General features: G+C 44.9%; 1 protein-coding gene across 10 annotated transcripts in view; it reads right to left on the bottom strand.

Moving 5' to 3' along the window:
- Positions 1 to 499: 499 nt before the first annotated feature.
- REEP1 (receptor accessory protein 1) overlaps positions 500 to 16,411 on the bottom strand; it is a 60,335-nt gene continuing 44,423 nt past the window's right edge. The window contains exons 8-10 of one of the 10 annotated variants that reach the window (XM_085223674.1): positions 14,124 to 14,159; positions 6,385 to 6,524; positions 500 to 2,936 (exon numbers count right to left, since the gene is read on the bottom strand). In XM_085223674.1, the coding sequence (XP_085079800.1) occupies positions 2,865 to 2,936; positions 6,385 to 6,524; positions 14,124 to 14,159 (248 nt within the window). In that variant the 3' untranslated portion in view covers positions 500 to 2,864. The other 9 variants (XM_085223677.1, XM_085223682.1, XM_085223676.1 and 6 more) reach the window with 9 other exon arrangements.

Consider the following 16,411-nt stretch of genomic DNA (forward strand, 5'->3'; position numbering starts at 1 on the left):
GATAATGCTCTTGATGCCACGCGTTAACTTTTGGGTAGCCTGCAGAGGTCAGGCAGTTGGATTGATGGTATTTGTGGGTCCCTTCCAACTGAACTATTCCATTCTATTCTCTTCAGGGTTACATTCTCCAGCCCATCTCTGCTAAGTCAGGAGGTGTCTGCCAGCCTGCAGGACTGCTGGTGGAGCCTGCTGCCTGACAGGTCCCTATATCCGTACTTCTCTTAAGCTGGGGAATCCCAGATCTTGAAGATCTTGGCTGCAAGGTGGCTTGCTTTTAGGAGAAGCAATCTGCAAGCTGTTAGCCGGGCTGCAGCCCTGAGCCTGAGCTGGGAGGAAGAGAAGAATTGCTTCCCATCCCTATGCGCTGAAGAAGCCACCGTCTGTGAGTCCTCTGATCACGTTCTGCAAACCCTTTGCCACGAGGGGTCAGCATCAGTGCAGGAAGGCGGCTTGCTGAATCAGCTCGTTCCCGTGGCAGAGAAAAAGTGCAACAAAAGACTTCACGTCTGATGTTTATTTTAAATAAATGCAAATAGCCGCAGGGTGAAATGACAGAATTGGGGCAACACCTGTAAACAACCTGTGTGTGGAAAACGAGGAATCAAAAGCAAATGACCGTTCTCTTCTGTACACAGAACACTACAGCACAAAGTGGACGTGGGTCAGCATTCACATTTCTTGTCTATCTATACACAAATATACAGCTCCGTTGATAAATTAATACATTTTTGCCAGAGATATGAAAAGGTTTATTTTTCTCATTTATACACTGAATGTTTGGAGAGATATAAGGCAACTCCCTTGTCAACAATTTCACCTCAGCACTTAAGAAAATCCAAACAGTCAAGTTTACAGTAAAACAGCAGATTAGACACATTTAATAATTTTAGTGAGAATCAATGTTAATACAGCATGTCTGAGAATAAAATTTATCAGCTGTTATGTGGCTCTATGTTTCGTGGGGGTTTTTTGGCATAATTGAGTGCAAACTTGTCAGCTTTTTCTCTTATGGCAACCTATTGCATAGCAGGGAAACACAGCTTGCTTGCAACAGGATCTCATTTCTGCTAACACTGCAGGCAGTTTTGCTATTTCTTTTTAATATTTGCCAAAATAAATCAAACAAACTTTAAAGCTGCTTCAAAATAAAACACACAAGCTTAGCTCCTCCAAGCATTTGCTGAGTATCTTATAAGGACTGACTCTTCTGTAACTGCTATTAATATTTGCTTCTTTTCAATGTATTTTCTGAAGGCTTCTTCTTTCTTACCCATTGGAAAATACAATTGAATTAGCACGAGTAAAGGAAACACAGTTCTCAGATAATGGGGCCAAACATCGTGGCAGACTCAGGAAATACCTGCTTGCTTTTTCCACTTCCTAGCCAGGTCGGATAAACATCAGTGTGCACACATGGGTTATTTCTCTCTTCCCCACATGCATAGGAAGCTCTGGGGAGACCTCGAGGATGCATCAGGCAGGGACAGCTAGGCTGCTGATGCATATCTGGCAGAGAAAAGGTTTTAAAGGCCACTTCAGATTTATCTCTGAGCCTGATACACTCCAACCGGCTACTGGCATCCCAGGCTGCTGCACCTCAGCTAGGTGAATCGTACTACTCGGGTTCCGGCCCGTCACTCATCAGTGAGGGCATGTTCCATGTATGTAATGCTAAATGGTTTTCTACTCTATGAGATAGGTCCAAGAGCAAACACAAAGGGCCACGTAATTAACTTATGTGTGAATTTCACATGCTTAACACTTACAAGAGACACCAACTTGAAGCACAAATACACAAACCCTACAACATCTTCCTCTTCTTTTATATCTCTCATTTATATACGGATACAAATACAACACTCCACCTGGTTCTCGTGATTCTAACCAAACTCCATGCTACAGGCAAAACTCCAGGCCTCAAAAAGCAGCTGAGCCCCAGCGTCCTGCTCTGCTCGTGTAAGGAAAACTCCAGCACCACACCAGGAAAGCAGAACGCTGGGACTGGTATTGTTAGGGGAGAACGGTTCATTTTCCCCTGGAAGCAAGTCACTAAAGCAATTCTGATGTGCTGCTGCAGCTACTACACGACTGCCTTGCTCATACTTCAGAACTGCCAGTAGAACATTTGCCACAAGCGATACGATCCAGTTTTGTAGCCGCCATCATTTTCCACACAATATTCTCCTGGCTCAGGATGATCAAAATTTAAGACTCCCCTTTCATTACATTGTTGAAACCAATCATTTTCTCTTGCACATCTCTTCCTCATCCTAAGTTCTGTCTCTGTGTCCTTTTAGCACAATGATTTAATCAGAATACATTTGATCCACTTGCAGAAACAGCATTACAGCTCAGCTTTTCCTAATAAGTCTTGGACATTTTCAAACAGCTAAAGCACTCAGGCATTTGTTACATCATTCACAGGCTTGAGGAGGAAGAGAGGCAAGAGAAATCCATGGCTTCTGCAAATCCACTTCTTTAATGATAAATAAATACACTGTCGAGTATCATCACGAGCAACTGATTATTTTTGTTGTTGCTGTGCATTCACAGAGCTAGAGCTATGCAGACACAATGAGAATTGTAAATGTACAGCCTTACAGGATTAGCGTGAGTGGGGATACACTGCAAACAAAACAAGAACTCTTCATCTGCAGGTGTCTGTCAGACTGTCCTAACCATGTTGCTGACAAACGCGAGAAGCTTGGAACAGGGTACAGAGACAGGAGCGAGGAAGGCCATGTCTACAACGCTGTACATCAAAGCACATCCATCCCACTGCTGTTTCCTACATTATTAACGAGTAGCTCTTTAAGGCAGAAGAGAGACATTCTGTGGATCTTGGTGCTATTGGCTCATTGCACTCACATTGTTTCAGTGGCAGAGGACGAGGTACTTTTCTTCCTGATGCGAGGTCTAAGGGTCCTAGGCGGTGCCTGCAGAAAAGCAAGAGAAAACTTCATTAGTTAATAGGAAATTCTTTCTTTCTTTCCTTAAAACTCACCTTTGTGGCACTTCTGTGGTAGTGATCCCGTCTCTGCCATGAAGAAAGAGAGAAGCCCATTCTGGCCCTCAAGATTGTTAATGAAGGATCAGTTGAGGATAAACCAATAAAATGGTTGAAGAGAACCATCATGGGCCCTTACCTAGGTTACACCACCTACCGCTCTGTCATTAACTAAGGTCATGGCCAAATACTGCCAGTAACACAAAGGTCAAAGCAGACAGGAGAAATTGGTGCAATTTGCATTGGCCATCAGCTCAAGACAGCAAACTGGTGGCAGGAAGCCCACTGCTGTTTCCCAGCCACCTTGCAGGGTCCAGCCCAGTTGTGAGTACCTTGGGGCATCCTGAAGCAGAAGGGGTCACCATTGTGAAACACACTGTGCTCTTGCTTGAGAGCCTGGGTAGAATTTGTTGAAATTATTTCACATGAGGACTATTGGAATTCCGCCTTGCAGCCAGCTGATGAGGACAGCTTTGAAAAGGAGCCCTTAAGCATGGAAATGTATAGAAAGACCACCAGGCAAATCTGCCCAGGAGAACCATGGAATGCCCAAGAGAAGCCAGGTCAATTCCATGATTGGTTTACTCTGATTAGCTCCACTCTCCAGACTGAACTGACTGAGACAGAAACTACCTAGCAAGGCCAACAAAAAAAACAAACAAAAAAACCCCACCAACCTCATCTGCATTGCATAATTCACTCTGCAGAGCTTTGGTATGGCACTGGGGCTCAACAGATTCACAACAAGAAGTGGTTACCACATGTTACAAAGGAGCACAAATTCTCTATGTGGAAACCTAGCAAAGCACGGTAGATAACACTGCAAGGCCTGCTAAGCTCTTCTACTTCGTTTTCAGGAAAATCCAAGCTTTGTTTTCATTAACAGCATAAACCTATTTACCTGGAAGACTATGACAGGTTCTTACCATTTGTAAATGAAGACTTAGTCATTTATATTTTATAGGACTGTCCAATCCAAGACCATGCTGTATTTCCACATTCTTGTGATACAAAAGGTACAAATATTCATACAGGTAGGGAACAAGATCACAGGGAGGTTATGTTCAGATTCCATCCTGCTTCCAAGCCTGATCTTTTACCCCACTCTGAGTCCCCAAAAGCACAAACAATCAGGGTAAGATGGCTGTATCCAGAAAGGCATGTCTAACAGAGAATCATAGAACCATTAAGGTTGGAAAAGACTTCTTAGATCATCTAGTCCAACCCCCAACCTACCCCCATCATGCCCACTAACCATGTCCCTCAGTGCCACATCTCCACAGTTCTCTGAACAGCTCCAGGGACAGTGACTCCACCACCTCCATGAGCAGCCTGTGCCAATGCATCACCACTCTTTGGGAGAAGAAATTTTTCTTAATATCCAACCTGAACCTCCCTTGATGCAACTTGAGGCCATTCTCTCTTGTCCCATCACTGTTAACGTGGGAGAAGAGGCCAACCCTCACTACACCGCAATCTCCTTTCAGGGAGTTGCAGAGAGCAGTAAGGTCTCCCCTGTGCCTGCTCTTCTCCAGACTGAACCATCCCAGCCCCCTCAGCTGCTCCCCATAAGACTTGTTTATTGCACTTCTCTGGACACGCTCCAGGGCCTCCCTGTCGTTCTCATAGTGAGGGGCCCAACACTGATCACAGCACCTGAGATACAGCCTTACCAGTTCTCAGTACTGAGGGATGATCGTTTCCCTCCTTGTGCTGGCAACACTATTTCTGATACAAGCCAGAATGCCATTGGCCTTCTTTGCCTCTTGGGCACACTGCTGGCTCATGTTCAGATGGCTGTCAACTAACATCCCAAGATGCTTTTCCTCCATGCAGCCTTCCAGCCACTCTGCCCTAAGCCTGTAGCACTGCATGGAGGTTATTGTGACCAAAGCACAGAACCCAGCACTTGGTCCTGTTGAACCTCATACAGCTGGCCTCAGCCCAGCTACCCAGCCTATCAAGGTCCCTCTGGAAGGTTTTCTAACCCTCAGGCAGATCAACACTTCCTCCCATCTTGGTGTTGTCTGCAAACTTACTGTGGGTGCCCTCTTGTCCAGTCATCAATAAAGCTATTAAACAGGGCTGTGGTGATTGGTCACCAGCTGGATTTAACTCCACTCATCACCATTCTGTGGGCCCATTCCGCCAGCCATCTTTTTAACCAATGAAGAGCACATCTGTCTAAGCCATGAGCTGACAGGAGGAAAAAAGTTGCTGTGTACGACAGTGAGGAATCCTGCCCAGATCCATAGATCCACTCAGACTCCAAGTTGCTGGCTTAGAGCTGCTATCTGTAAGCCAGGAGCTCTGCAACACAGCCTGACAACCTGAGCAGTAAGTATTGCTCGGGAGAGGCTGCACTCTGAGAAGCTAGACTGCTCTTAAAGCACCCATCAACTGCTCAGTAAACACTTGAAATCAGGAATGAATAGTTCCTTGGAAGGCCACTTAACAGCTCTGAGAGTAGCTACAGAGACTGCACCTAACCATAGCAAGCTTTTGGTGAGAGCCACCAGAGCTACAACAGCCCGCTAGAAGGACGTGGATAACTACTAGCCACACCACAACCACACCACTCCTGCTCTCCCTGGCTTGGGGAAAGAGAAACGAACCCAGCTACCCCAGGGTGGAGACCTGCTGGTTGCAATCTGAGAGCAACATTTGAGCTGCTAGACGTGGCTGTTCCTCACTGCCCAGATTTGGAAGGAAGCCTTGTCTACAGCATCTCATGCAGAGGTTGTAATTCCTCCATAACAAAATGTTGCTAAAATTGCTTTTGTCAGACTGCAGTGTGAGATCTGTGTCTCCTTTAGTTTTTTTGTTTGTTTGTTTGTTTGTTTTCTTTTTGTGTAGCAAATTAAATCACAGTTTTTAATACAGTGATTCAAAACCTACTGAAATCATGGAGTCAGCAGTAGAACCACTGCTGGTGTTGGTGTGGTTTGGCCAGGTGCAGAGGGTTTGAGCTCTGAGCTCTCTGGCTACGGGTGCTGGCTGTTCTACCCACAAACACTCTGCCTCAGGAAAGCAAATACATTTTCAGCTACAGACAGGAAAAATTAGCCAGTGGTTGATATCCAAATCCTCACATTGAAATACCTCCACATTAGCATGTGGTCTAGAGCTAGATCCAAGTTTTGCTACTCAAAATCCAACTCTGAAGCTCCGTGCAATTATTATTTCCACAGGCATAGATTCGAATTTCTATCAGGGAAACCACATGTGTAGGAAATTGAGTGTTCTCATAACAAGACCCACCCCTGAAAGACCAGAAGAGTGCTGCTTTTGGATTCAGTCTTGTTAGGCCAAAGAGGTGTTCATTCAAATACTCAAAGAACTTAACAGAAGGAGGAACCTTGACAGTATGAAAGTACCTCAAGGGGTTGATCCTTCTTTTTAGGCCTTTTGTTCATGGATGCACTATCCAATAAATCGTTCTCTTCATCATCTGAGAACACAGAGTCTTTCATTTCACAGTTTGCCTCACGTGGCTTTTCATATTTATCGTTCACATCTATTTAACATGGCCATTTATGGTCTAAATATAAAGACAAAGGATGAGGAAGATCAGTGATTTGATTCACATTCCACCAAGCTCCACTTCACTGCAAACCCATGCATCTTCCAGGGATTAATAGACAGAAGGTTCACACTTCACACTCCACTAATAGCAGCTGTTGTGTTAGAAATGAAAAGGATCGTGGTTGCAAAGCCATTGTAAGCTCTTGGATTATTCTATGCAGAATTTAGACTAAATTTACAGCCTGGTGTTCTGGAGGTTGTCTCTAGAAAGATTTTTGTTTGTTTGTTAGGCTCAGGAATAAATTAAATAGCTGATTTCTTGAATTGCCAATTATATCCCCAGTTTCTACATCTACCACATGTAAGAGTGTCCTCTGGAAAGCACCCAATGAGTGCTGAAGCCCTGTGGACAGTATGGAGACAGTTTGCTGGGAAATGAAGCATGACTTGAAGCACTGACTTGAAGCTGAGAGAGCCCAAGCCAAGAGCCCAGTCCAGGATCCAGTGAAGTTAAACAAAAACTTCAACAGGCATTGAAGAGACTCTCAGTAGGGGTGCGTTGTGAGACCAGAGTGGGGAAAATTCTTCTTCTGTCATGCTAGAGTAAGTCTTACAGACTGTTAATGCCACCGAAGGCAGAATATGAGTCCATGACTATACATCACTAATGTCTGCTTGGTGGCTTCTACTCTTGTGATTTATAACACAATCTTTATGGGACTGGTCATGTTGTACACCACCATTCATTTGCTGCCTCAAACTCAGATGAAACAAGTGAAACAAGATGGTATTTTCAATAGCCAGATCAAAGCAAGAGCTATAGAAGGGACACCCAGGTGACTAAGGTCCCTGTATTTCTGCAGAGTTTCTTATCAGCAGGGCTGGGTCTTTCTTAGTTTAACTGACAGTTGTGCTTTTTTTCATTCTAAAACACATGTGGAAAACGAGAGTTTAAGTGTTGAGTGCTTAGATGACAATTATTGACTCTACTTGGGCTGTTTTATAAACACACATAGAAATAACATTCTACATTTCTTCTCTCAGCCTGACTGTAACACTCTGCTGGACCAAACACTACAGAAAGAGGATTCTTCAATATCTGACTATTATTCATCCATTTAGATCCTTGAAGCACACACAAAATAAACCCCCAAAACTGGATTCCCAAACAGTTCTCAGTTGGAAAATGGAGACACAAAGGGCAAGTGATTTGGCTACAGCAACACCAGTCACAGGCAGGTCACCAGGGCTCTCTCCAGTGCCAAATTCACGTTGGGAGCTGAACACTGTGAGACAAGCTCAGGGTACACTGCACACTGTCCTCTGGCTGCTAACCCCGTGTCTCTTCCCTTTGCCACCACTCACATGGGCAGGCTGATACACACTGTCACAGGTTTTCAGGAAGAGCTGGAAGTTGACTTCTTCCCAGCTGTGTTGAAAAAGCTGACAGTCACATTCCAGAGAGAGCTGGAGTAATGCTGAACTATTGTTTTTTTTCCTATACGTGACTGTGGTGTTAAGACTACACTGTAAGGAGAATATTAAATGTTCTTTACAGCACTTGGCAAAATCAGTCTAGGGAGATTTTATTTTAATCACAACTTTATCTTTCCACTTGGGAAGTGAGATATCCAAGAGACGCCTAGCTGAGGTCATCTTGGGTGCAGGAGCTGCTCTGTGGTGCCTCTCTAAACCAAGGAAAAATGGAGTCAAGCTTGTATTAAAAGCTGCTCGTTTAGTGTTTGAGCACAGCCCGACCCAAGCACAGCCTGTAGACCGAATGCTCCCCTGATACCAATTCACATGACTGCTCCCAGCTGCCCTGCTCTCCAGAGGTCCCTCAGATTTGGGTTGCAGGCTGGACATCAGGTAGTTTGTTTCCAGTTAGTTAAACTGGGTCAGGACTTCTTGAAACTGCATCCTTGAGGTTTGCGTGGAGGCCTACAGACACCCCTCAGCCCTGTGCTGCTATGGGGAGCCAAGAGCTTTCCTTGGAGCAAAGACGACATGAAGGGGACATGCCAGAGGGGTGATGGAAAACTAGAATGTGAGCATTCACTGTGGAGATGCAATGAGACGTTAAGAACATACAGGATCAGGCAAATGTGCTCTGTGGCCTTTGTCCTGCTGTCCACTGCAAAAGAAGACAGAAGGAAGTGTGAGCCCTTGATAACTCCTGGGAGTCCCAAACTTTTCCAGCTGACGTTGCTTTCTCCATCGTTATTCTCTCTTGAATTGGGTGCAGGATGAAAAAGATGTCCAGGCAGCACTGCCACTCATGTTTTATATCTCCACAGCCAGCAGAGCAGAAGCCCAACGCTTCTGCAAGCCTCCCACGCTCCCCAGCATCCTAGGTACGGTGTCCCTGCCCCAGGGCTGCTGCTTTGAAGACTGGGGAGAGCTGCTTCTCCCAGCTGACACGTACTGCTTTGACTCCAGCAGCAGAGGTTGGCAAAGTCCACTGGAAGAAGGGCTGAGGACTTCTCCCCTGCTCTATCTCACTGTGAATGAGGAACCAAAACCCAGACAAACGGGAACCAGTTTCACTTCAGCCTCACTGTCCTGGAAGAGGGAATACACGTGTCCAGCCTAGGCTTTCATAGTATGTTTCTGAGCACTGATGAGAACAAACCTTGAGTACAGACATCCTAGAAGGTCTGGAGTGAGAAGGGAGGATTGCCTGCCCATCCTGACTCAGACATCTACACTATGGACAGTGCCAACCTCATATCCACCTGGAGTACCAGGCTTTGTCCCATGGTTGTTGTGGAACACTGTGCTACTGTGAGACCAGAATCACAGAATCACAGAAGCAACTCATCTCAAAGGGCTGAATGAGCACCAACTATGAGGTCGTTTTTTTTTGTGAACCAGGCAATTACAAGATAAAACCTAACTTTTCCTACAACAACAGAGCAGGTTCTCTGCAGGTGGAGAAAATAGGACTAAAGCAGGGAATTAACCAGAATAACTGGTAGATGTGAGGAACTACTGGGAAGGGAGATGGAAGCCTAAAGGGAACAGATGGGTTCAGGGACACCAAGCTTTGCACCTGGAGAAGGAGCACATCAAAGAGCAAACCATACAGTTGGAGCTGGCTTCTCAAGGACAGTGCTTGGCCTCAAGTCACCTCCTGTATGTTTCTAAGAGGCACTATCATATGTCCTCAAAGTGGCAGAGCCAGCAGTGTGTGCTGCTCCAGGGAAGCAGCTGATGGCACCTGGGACTGGTTCACAGCCAGGAGGGGTTGTGTAAATCCAGGGGCCATGTAAATCCAGGTCTGTCCCCTGGCTCTCTCACCATCAGGAGGCTCTCACTCCCCATCTCAGAGCTGGGTGTCTTTTGGGTGTTTTCACCTGTTATGTTTTTGCCTACACACCTTTGCAGAGAGGGGTAGAATTATTGCAGAAATGAGGAAACTGCTCATGTCCTAAGCTCAAGCTGCTGCTACTTCTTGCAGAACTGTCTTTTCACTGTCCAGACCTATGAGTTTACAGAAGCATAACAGAGGTCAGGACCTTGCTCACTAACTACAGATGAGCAAAGAACATTGATGCAGATTCTCAGAAATATTTGGATACCTACATACAGTTACAGGGGGAACTGAGCACCCCAATACCTTCGAGAAGCTGGACCTCCCACACCCTTATTTTCCCAGGCAACACTTCTTTCTTCTGTCATTGTAATTCCTCAGGAACTATATAACAAACCACAGTCACAGACTACACAAGCCAGAAACAAGGTGTTGTATTATTGTAATGGAACATGAAGTCACTCCAAAGCTAAGTCTTTCTGGGGGATCCTTCATATAAGGAGTTTTGCACAGCACTTAATAAGAGCAATAGGGCAGATATTTATTATATGATGACGATCAGCTTCTTTTCCCTGCAACAAAGACAAATTTGCCATCATTTCCGAAATACGTTGATCCAACTCATGTACTTCTCCAACTGTTTTCATTGCCAAACCAAGAAGTTAGAAGCAGCCAACCAACCAACCAGCAAACACTGCCAAGGGGCCACAAAACAGAGGCAGACAGAGGCTCATCTTCCCAAAGCTGAAGTCAAGTGCAACCAAAGCAAACAAGTCTATTCACATCATCAACAAAGTCACTGGTTAATGAAAACACATCCCACAAATGATTAAGTTGTTAAAAACTAGTCTATTCCAAACACCTCAGAAGAAAACTCATGCAATCTTTAACACTTACATCAGAGTCCCATAATATTTACATAGAGAAAAGGAAAGAATAAACTGTTAGGGGAAAACATTTGGATGTAGAAGGGGGAGGAACATTGTTTCAGAGCACAGAAATTCTCATCGTTGCTTTCAGAATATCTTTGGTTGAACTGGAGCTTATTAAACAACAATGAATGTTTGAACTTTGTTGCTGAAATGGAAATGTACTTAAATGTACTTAACCTACTGATTTGCTATGAAAATTTTTCCTTCCCTGACATTACTAAAATAAATATTAAAAACTCCCAAGTTGCCATTCAGAAGTACTGCTGGAAAGTGATGCAAATTATGCCCATAAAAATATGATTCAGCATTTAAAAAGAAAGCTTTAAGGAATAAAATGCCTACAGCAACAGAAACTGGTTGTCTGGTCTTTAAGCTCAATGAGAAAAAGGTTAAGAAGTGTGTAAATCCCTAGCACAAGAGATAGCAGCAAAACTGGCTACAAGCAAAATGGTCACCTAGGCCATTTAATTGTTTTGTTCAGGGATGAATGAACAGCTTCCTTGGTGAAACGTCAATTCATTGTTAAGAACACTTTCTGCTAAAAGAATCTCATGTGTGATTTGCAGCATGCCACAAAAAAGGAGTTGGATACATCTAGTATACCAGGAAGGTGATTTAAAACACAACTAAATGAGCATCCCATTAAGGTCTTTGCTGAGCTCTCTGCTGCTTGTGTGATCTTGTCTTCAGGGTGACAGTCACGAGTGGGAAAGAGCCCAACATTATTTTATTGGAGAAAAATAATGCTCCTCCTGGCTTTGTGCTGCAACATCTTGTGCATGGCTGACCAAACACCTCAGCTAAGCAGTCACTGCTGAGCTGTAGTTTTAAAGGTTTATGTCACTGTATCAGTCACATTGACAAACCAGTCTCATTTATCTTTAATGTCCTTACACATTTCTTACCTTGCCTGAAATCATTATTAAACTTCCCCTCAGATATGTGTAGCCATAACAGTTTTCCTGATACACAATAAATTTTAAACATCTTTGAGATATATTTATTCTCTGCAAAGTCTAAAACTGTTCCTCCCTCTCAGTCATGCCACACAGTCTTTGCATCAGCATCCAAGACATATTGAGATAACAGCACTGAGCACAGAAGTTATTTCTTAAATGCAAGTCCCAGGCAAGCTCGTTTAACACTGAGCAGCAGTTAAGCATTTCCTGGGCACTGCCAAGAGTCAAACAAATCCCTGAAGGTTTTCCCTCTGTCCTTCCCGAAGAGGAAAAAGAACACTTATGTAATTGTATCACTGTTCCATCGTCATCCTCAGGATGACTTTCCACAGGCCTTGAACATAGAGGAGATGTCAGAAACTTGGGTAAAGACCTGGGAGAGTTCTGTGAGCACAGATCACAGTTTTTTTACAATAAGGGTGGTGCATGCCCTGTCCCTAGAGACACTCAAGGTCAGGCTGGATGGTGGCTCTGAGCTCCTGATGGAGCTGGAGGTGTCCCTGTTCATTGCAGGGGAGTTGGACTAGATAAGCTTTAAAAGCCCCTTCCAACTGAAATGGTTCTATGATTTGCTTCTGTGCATCACACTGAACTCACTGTAGCCTTCAGCCTCTGTACAGATGCCCATTCCATGGCATAAGGAGGCTGCATCTTCATGAACCCCCTCCGGTTTGGCCCAAATTAATTTGTCTGTGTCCACTGCCTCCTTCAGGATATTGCCCAGGGAGCTGGGAGGGCAGCATTTTGCTCCCACCAGCCTGTGCTCTCCTAAGAGCTGTGAGGTTTTAAGATAGATATTTGAGTTTCACCTGCAAAAACATTGAGGCAACTGCTCCTGCCACAAAGGCCTCATCAAGGCTCTGAGACAGCCTTTAATTTCCTGCTTGAGGTTAGGCTTGAATATCTGCCCTTTTAGGTTATAGTCTCTTCAGGACTGAGTACTTCTAACATTTGTATCCTGCAACTGGCTTCACAGAAGTTGGTATGAAAGAAAGATCAGCACCAATAGATTGGAACAATTTAGTCTAGTTAAGCAAACTTTGTTTCTTTCTTTGCAGCTTTGAGGAAAAAAACATTCACATTACATAGTCAGGGACGTGTCTTCCAAGATACCAAAGCTGCACTTACTAAGGGGCATGTAAAGGGCACACCATTGTCTGCTAGTGCATTAATGCACGCATTGCCTTGGAGACAGAGAAAGGGCAGCCCGTGGGGGCAGAAGGAACTTTCTATGAGATGCAGCATATTGCGACTGACACAGTCAGAGCAACTGGGTTAAGAAAAAAAAACCCAGCAAAATAAAGCAATAGGAAAGTGTACACAAATTTGGGCCCAATTTGTAAACACGATGGTTTGACTACTGTTGTAGTATCATTAAAGGAACTCCCTAGGTTTAATTCATGCCTACTTAGCACTTCAGGATTCAATGAATATTTTATAAATAACACTGAGGAGTCAAATCCATAAAATTGGTTTAGGCTAAAATTAGAAGGGTGCTAATAAAATGTACTGTGAGTACAAGGGGTTCATGACTACTTAAACAGATACCACTTGAAGGAAGCTTCATTTTCCTTGCACAGCAGCACGCTCACCCCAAATGTGAAAGTGCAAAGAGCTAGAAAAGAATCATAGAACCATAGGATCATTGTACAGCCTGGGTTGGAAGGGACCGTAAATCATCTAGTTCCAACCCCAGCAGCACAACAGGGAGGGTGACAAAGCAAGTGTGTGAAGCTTGGTTTGCCACCAACATAATGTGCAAAGAGACAGAGGGTCAGGCTGGGAGCTCCAGCCTCCAGGCTTTAATGCTGCACACCCAGCTGCTCTGGAGGTGACACGAGCCAGCTGTGTTTTCACAGCAGTGGCTGCAGTACAGCGGCAGCACTGCGATCCTGAGTGCCTCTGCTGCAAAGCCCCTAGGGCTGTTTGCAGTATACAAAATAAACAGAAAGCACATGAGATGAGGTGTATAGGAATTATGAAAGTCAGCTCCCACTAACACGGGACGCTGCCCGTCTGGATTTCTTCTTCCTCCCTAAACAAAGTGTTTGGCAGCCCCATCCTCTGGCATGGCCAAACCTGAGGCCTCTCCCTCCTTTCATCAGACACTGGGATAAAATGCATCCTCTATAAGAGAAAGGACTGAGGTTTTTCTCCAGAGATAAACTCCCCAGCCTTGGGTCAGTAAGGTGAGCAGCACTGCAAAACTTACTGTCAGCACACAACACGGCTCACAAACCCACTCATAGCCTGGCTGTCCCCTTACTTGTTCCCCTGGTGTTAGGAAACCTGGTGAGTAAGATCAGCAGGAGCAAGCCAGGCTGGGGAACACAAGCATGCCCAAAAGGTATGCGTGGATATCAGGGTGCAGGAAATCCAGCACTCACCTCTGAGGAGTCGGCATACTGAGCAACACGTGCACACTGAAAGAGGAGCTGAGCATTAGGGACTCATCAGGGTAAGCTATCATTTCTCAGAAAGCACTGAGCAACTCTAAATCTCTGCTGAACAGCCCCAAGAAGGGCTTCGTGGCTCCTGTCTGCATAGAGGTGATTGTCTCTGCTCACCATCACAAAGCACAGACCCAAGAACGTAGCTCACGTGGCTGTGTGCTAAGACTGAGAGTACATACAGCTCCTGGGCTCCATTCTCAGATCACTAAACAGAAATAACTCCTGACAGGAGGGGAGCTTGGATAAGCAATGTGCAACACAGCACAAGTGGTTGTGTGATGTAAAGACAGGTTACAATACTGGGGCTTGCATTGCTACATGCCTGGATTTCCTTTTCTGTAAGTTTGATGAGATGTTTCCAAGCATTGATGCAGACACTCAGGCAGCTTCTAAACAAATACATTCACAGAAACCTGGTGTTCCTCAACCAGGAACATAGGAAGAAGTTTTGCAATGGATTACTAAGAATGCAGACAATCAAGGGAATTGCACTGCATCCTTCAATGCAAAAGCAGGTGATTCACAAGTGTTCACAAAACTGTTATCTTCACAGCTTCACTTTGTTTGTGCTTTAGAAAACAAACTAGAAACCATTCCTAGTTTGAGCTTCCCAACTTAATCCTCAGAGTGGCACCAGTGACTCCAGATAAAAGGAGTTTCTGGAGCTAAAAGGGTTTGAGCTGTTTGTGATTTCTTTAATAAACATTATCCCTGCACTGCTGACACTGACAACTCTTCCATAGTTTCAACCTCTGACTTTACACAGAGGGTAACCAATCTCAATTTTCTGAAGGCTTGCTCTCTGAGACCATACAACTTATGTACATGGGCAGTTTCTAGAGCTTTTCTGGTCAGTGGGGACAGGGCTATCCTGGCACACGCTGAGTGCTGATACTTCCCAACCTTTTCTCCGTCCTGCTAAGCCTTCAGAGCTTAAGTTGGAAAAGCAAACTAAAAAACAACCCCGACTCTCTCCTCACAGAGGGGTGTCAGAAAGCACATCGCATATTTCTGCTTTGAGATCATTCCAGTTAAGAATGACCTCCACCTCAGGAAAGCTCAAGCAGTAAGGGCATTCAGTCTGGGGAGTATGGTGCCTCTGTAGGACACTCTGGGCTCACAGTGTCACCTCCAGACATTGATGTCCCGTCAAGCAATGCAGAGCTGCTTGCTGAACTATGTCTCACTGGCTTACCCAAAATAAAGGTTGGCTTCCAGCCCCCTGCCCACACTGGGAGCTTCAGCAGACATCAGCAACCACGACACATGTTTGCATCAACTGTGGGACTGAGCTTTGAGACACAGTGGCCACCATCCCACTCCACAAGTCACATGTGTCACACTCACCAGCCATTGGAAGGGAATAAGTTTTATCTGCACTGTCCAGGATACTTTTAAGACAATAATATAAGGTTAAGAAGTACAAAAGCCCCACACTGTTAATACAGACACATCTGTTTATTTGGCATTTGCCAGAAAAACAGGATTGCCTTGAGAAGTACTTGAAAACACTGTTCTGGATCTTCCAATTGTTTATCATGATGAACTGCCACAACATTTACAGTTCCCAAATGAAAGGGACAGTTCTGCTTCGAGGAAAAGCACAGGTTGGAATACACATCAGAGCTATAATATCATCAGGATGCTAAATTGAGAAATGCTGAACTAAGAGCAAAGTGAGAGATGAGATAAAGAGGACAGGTGGCTGGGCTGTCATGCATAGGGAGAGTGCCCACTGCGTTTCCTTGGCGTGCATTGAAGAAAGGTGTGCATGTGCTTCACAGAAGCAGTGGTAACGCTTCGTGTAACACACTGTGCAGACACAAGTCATAGCAAAGCTGCCTTTGCCTCTTGTGTTGCCCACACGTGGTTTTAGATTGGGTGTGGGAGCACGGTCTTTCTGTGGGATGGGTGTGAATAGCTCAGGTGCCTGCCCCATGGCTCAGCTGTCTGCACCAAAGGCTCGCTGAGCATCTCAGCTATTGCTCAAGCACTAGCACAGCTGCCTTGACCAGAGTGCTGGTTGCAACTATGGGAGAAACAGCAAAAAGTAGGGCTCATTCCCCTTATCTCAAAGGCAACTCTGGCATATCCTATGTCATAGCCTCGTAAGACACTGTTGTGCAGACAAAAATAAACCTTTGCTGTGTCTGCATTTGGTACTGCTAACTAAATGCCAGGCTCTTCACACAGTGCTTGCTGTCAAAAGGAAATTCAGGGAG

Source organism: Meleagris gallopavo, chromosome 4, assembly GCF_905368555.1.
Source record: "Meleagris gallopavo chromosome 4, MGAL_WU_HG_1.1, whole genome shotgun sequence".
Lineage (NCBI taxonomy): Eukaryota > Metazoa > Chordata > Aves > Galliformes > Phasianidae > Meleagris > Meleagris gallopavo.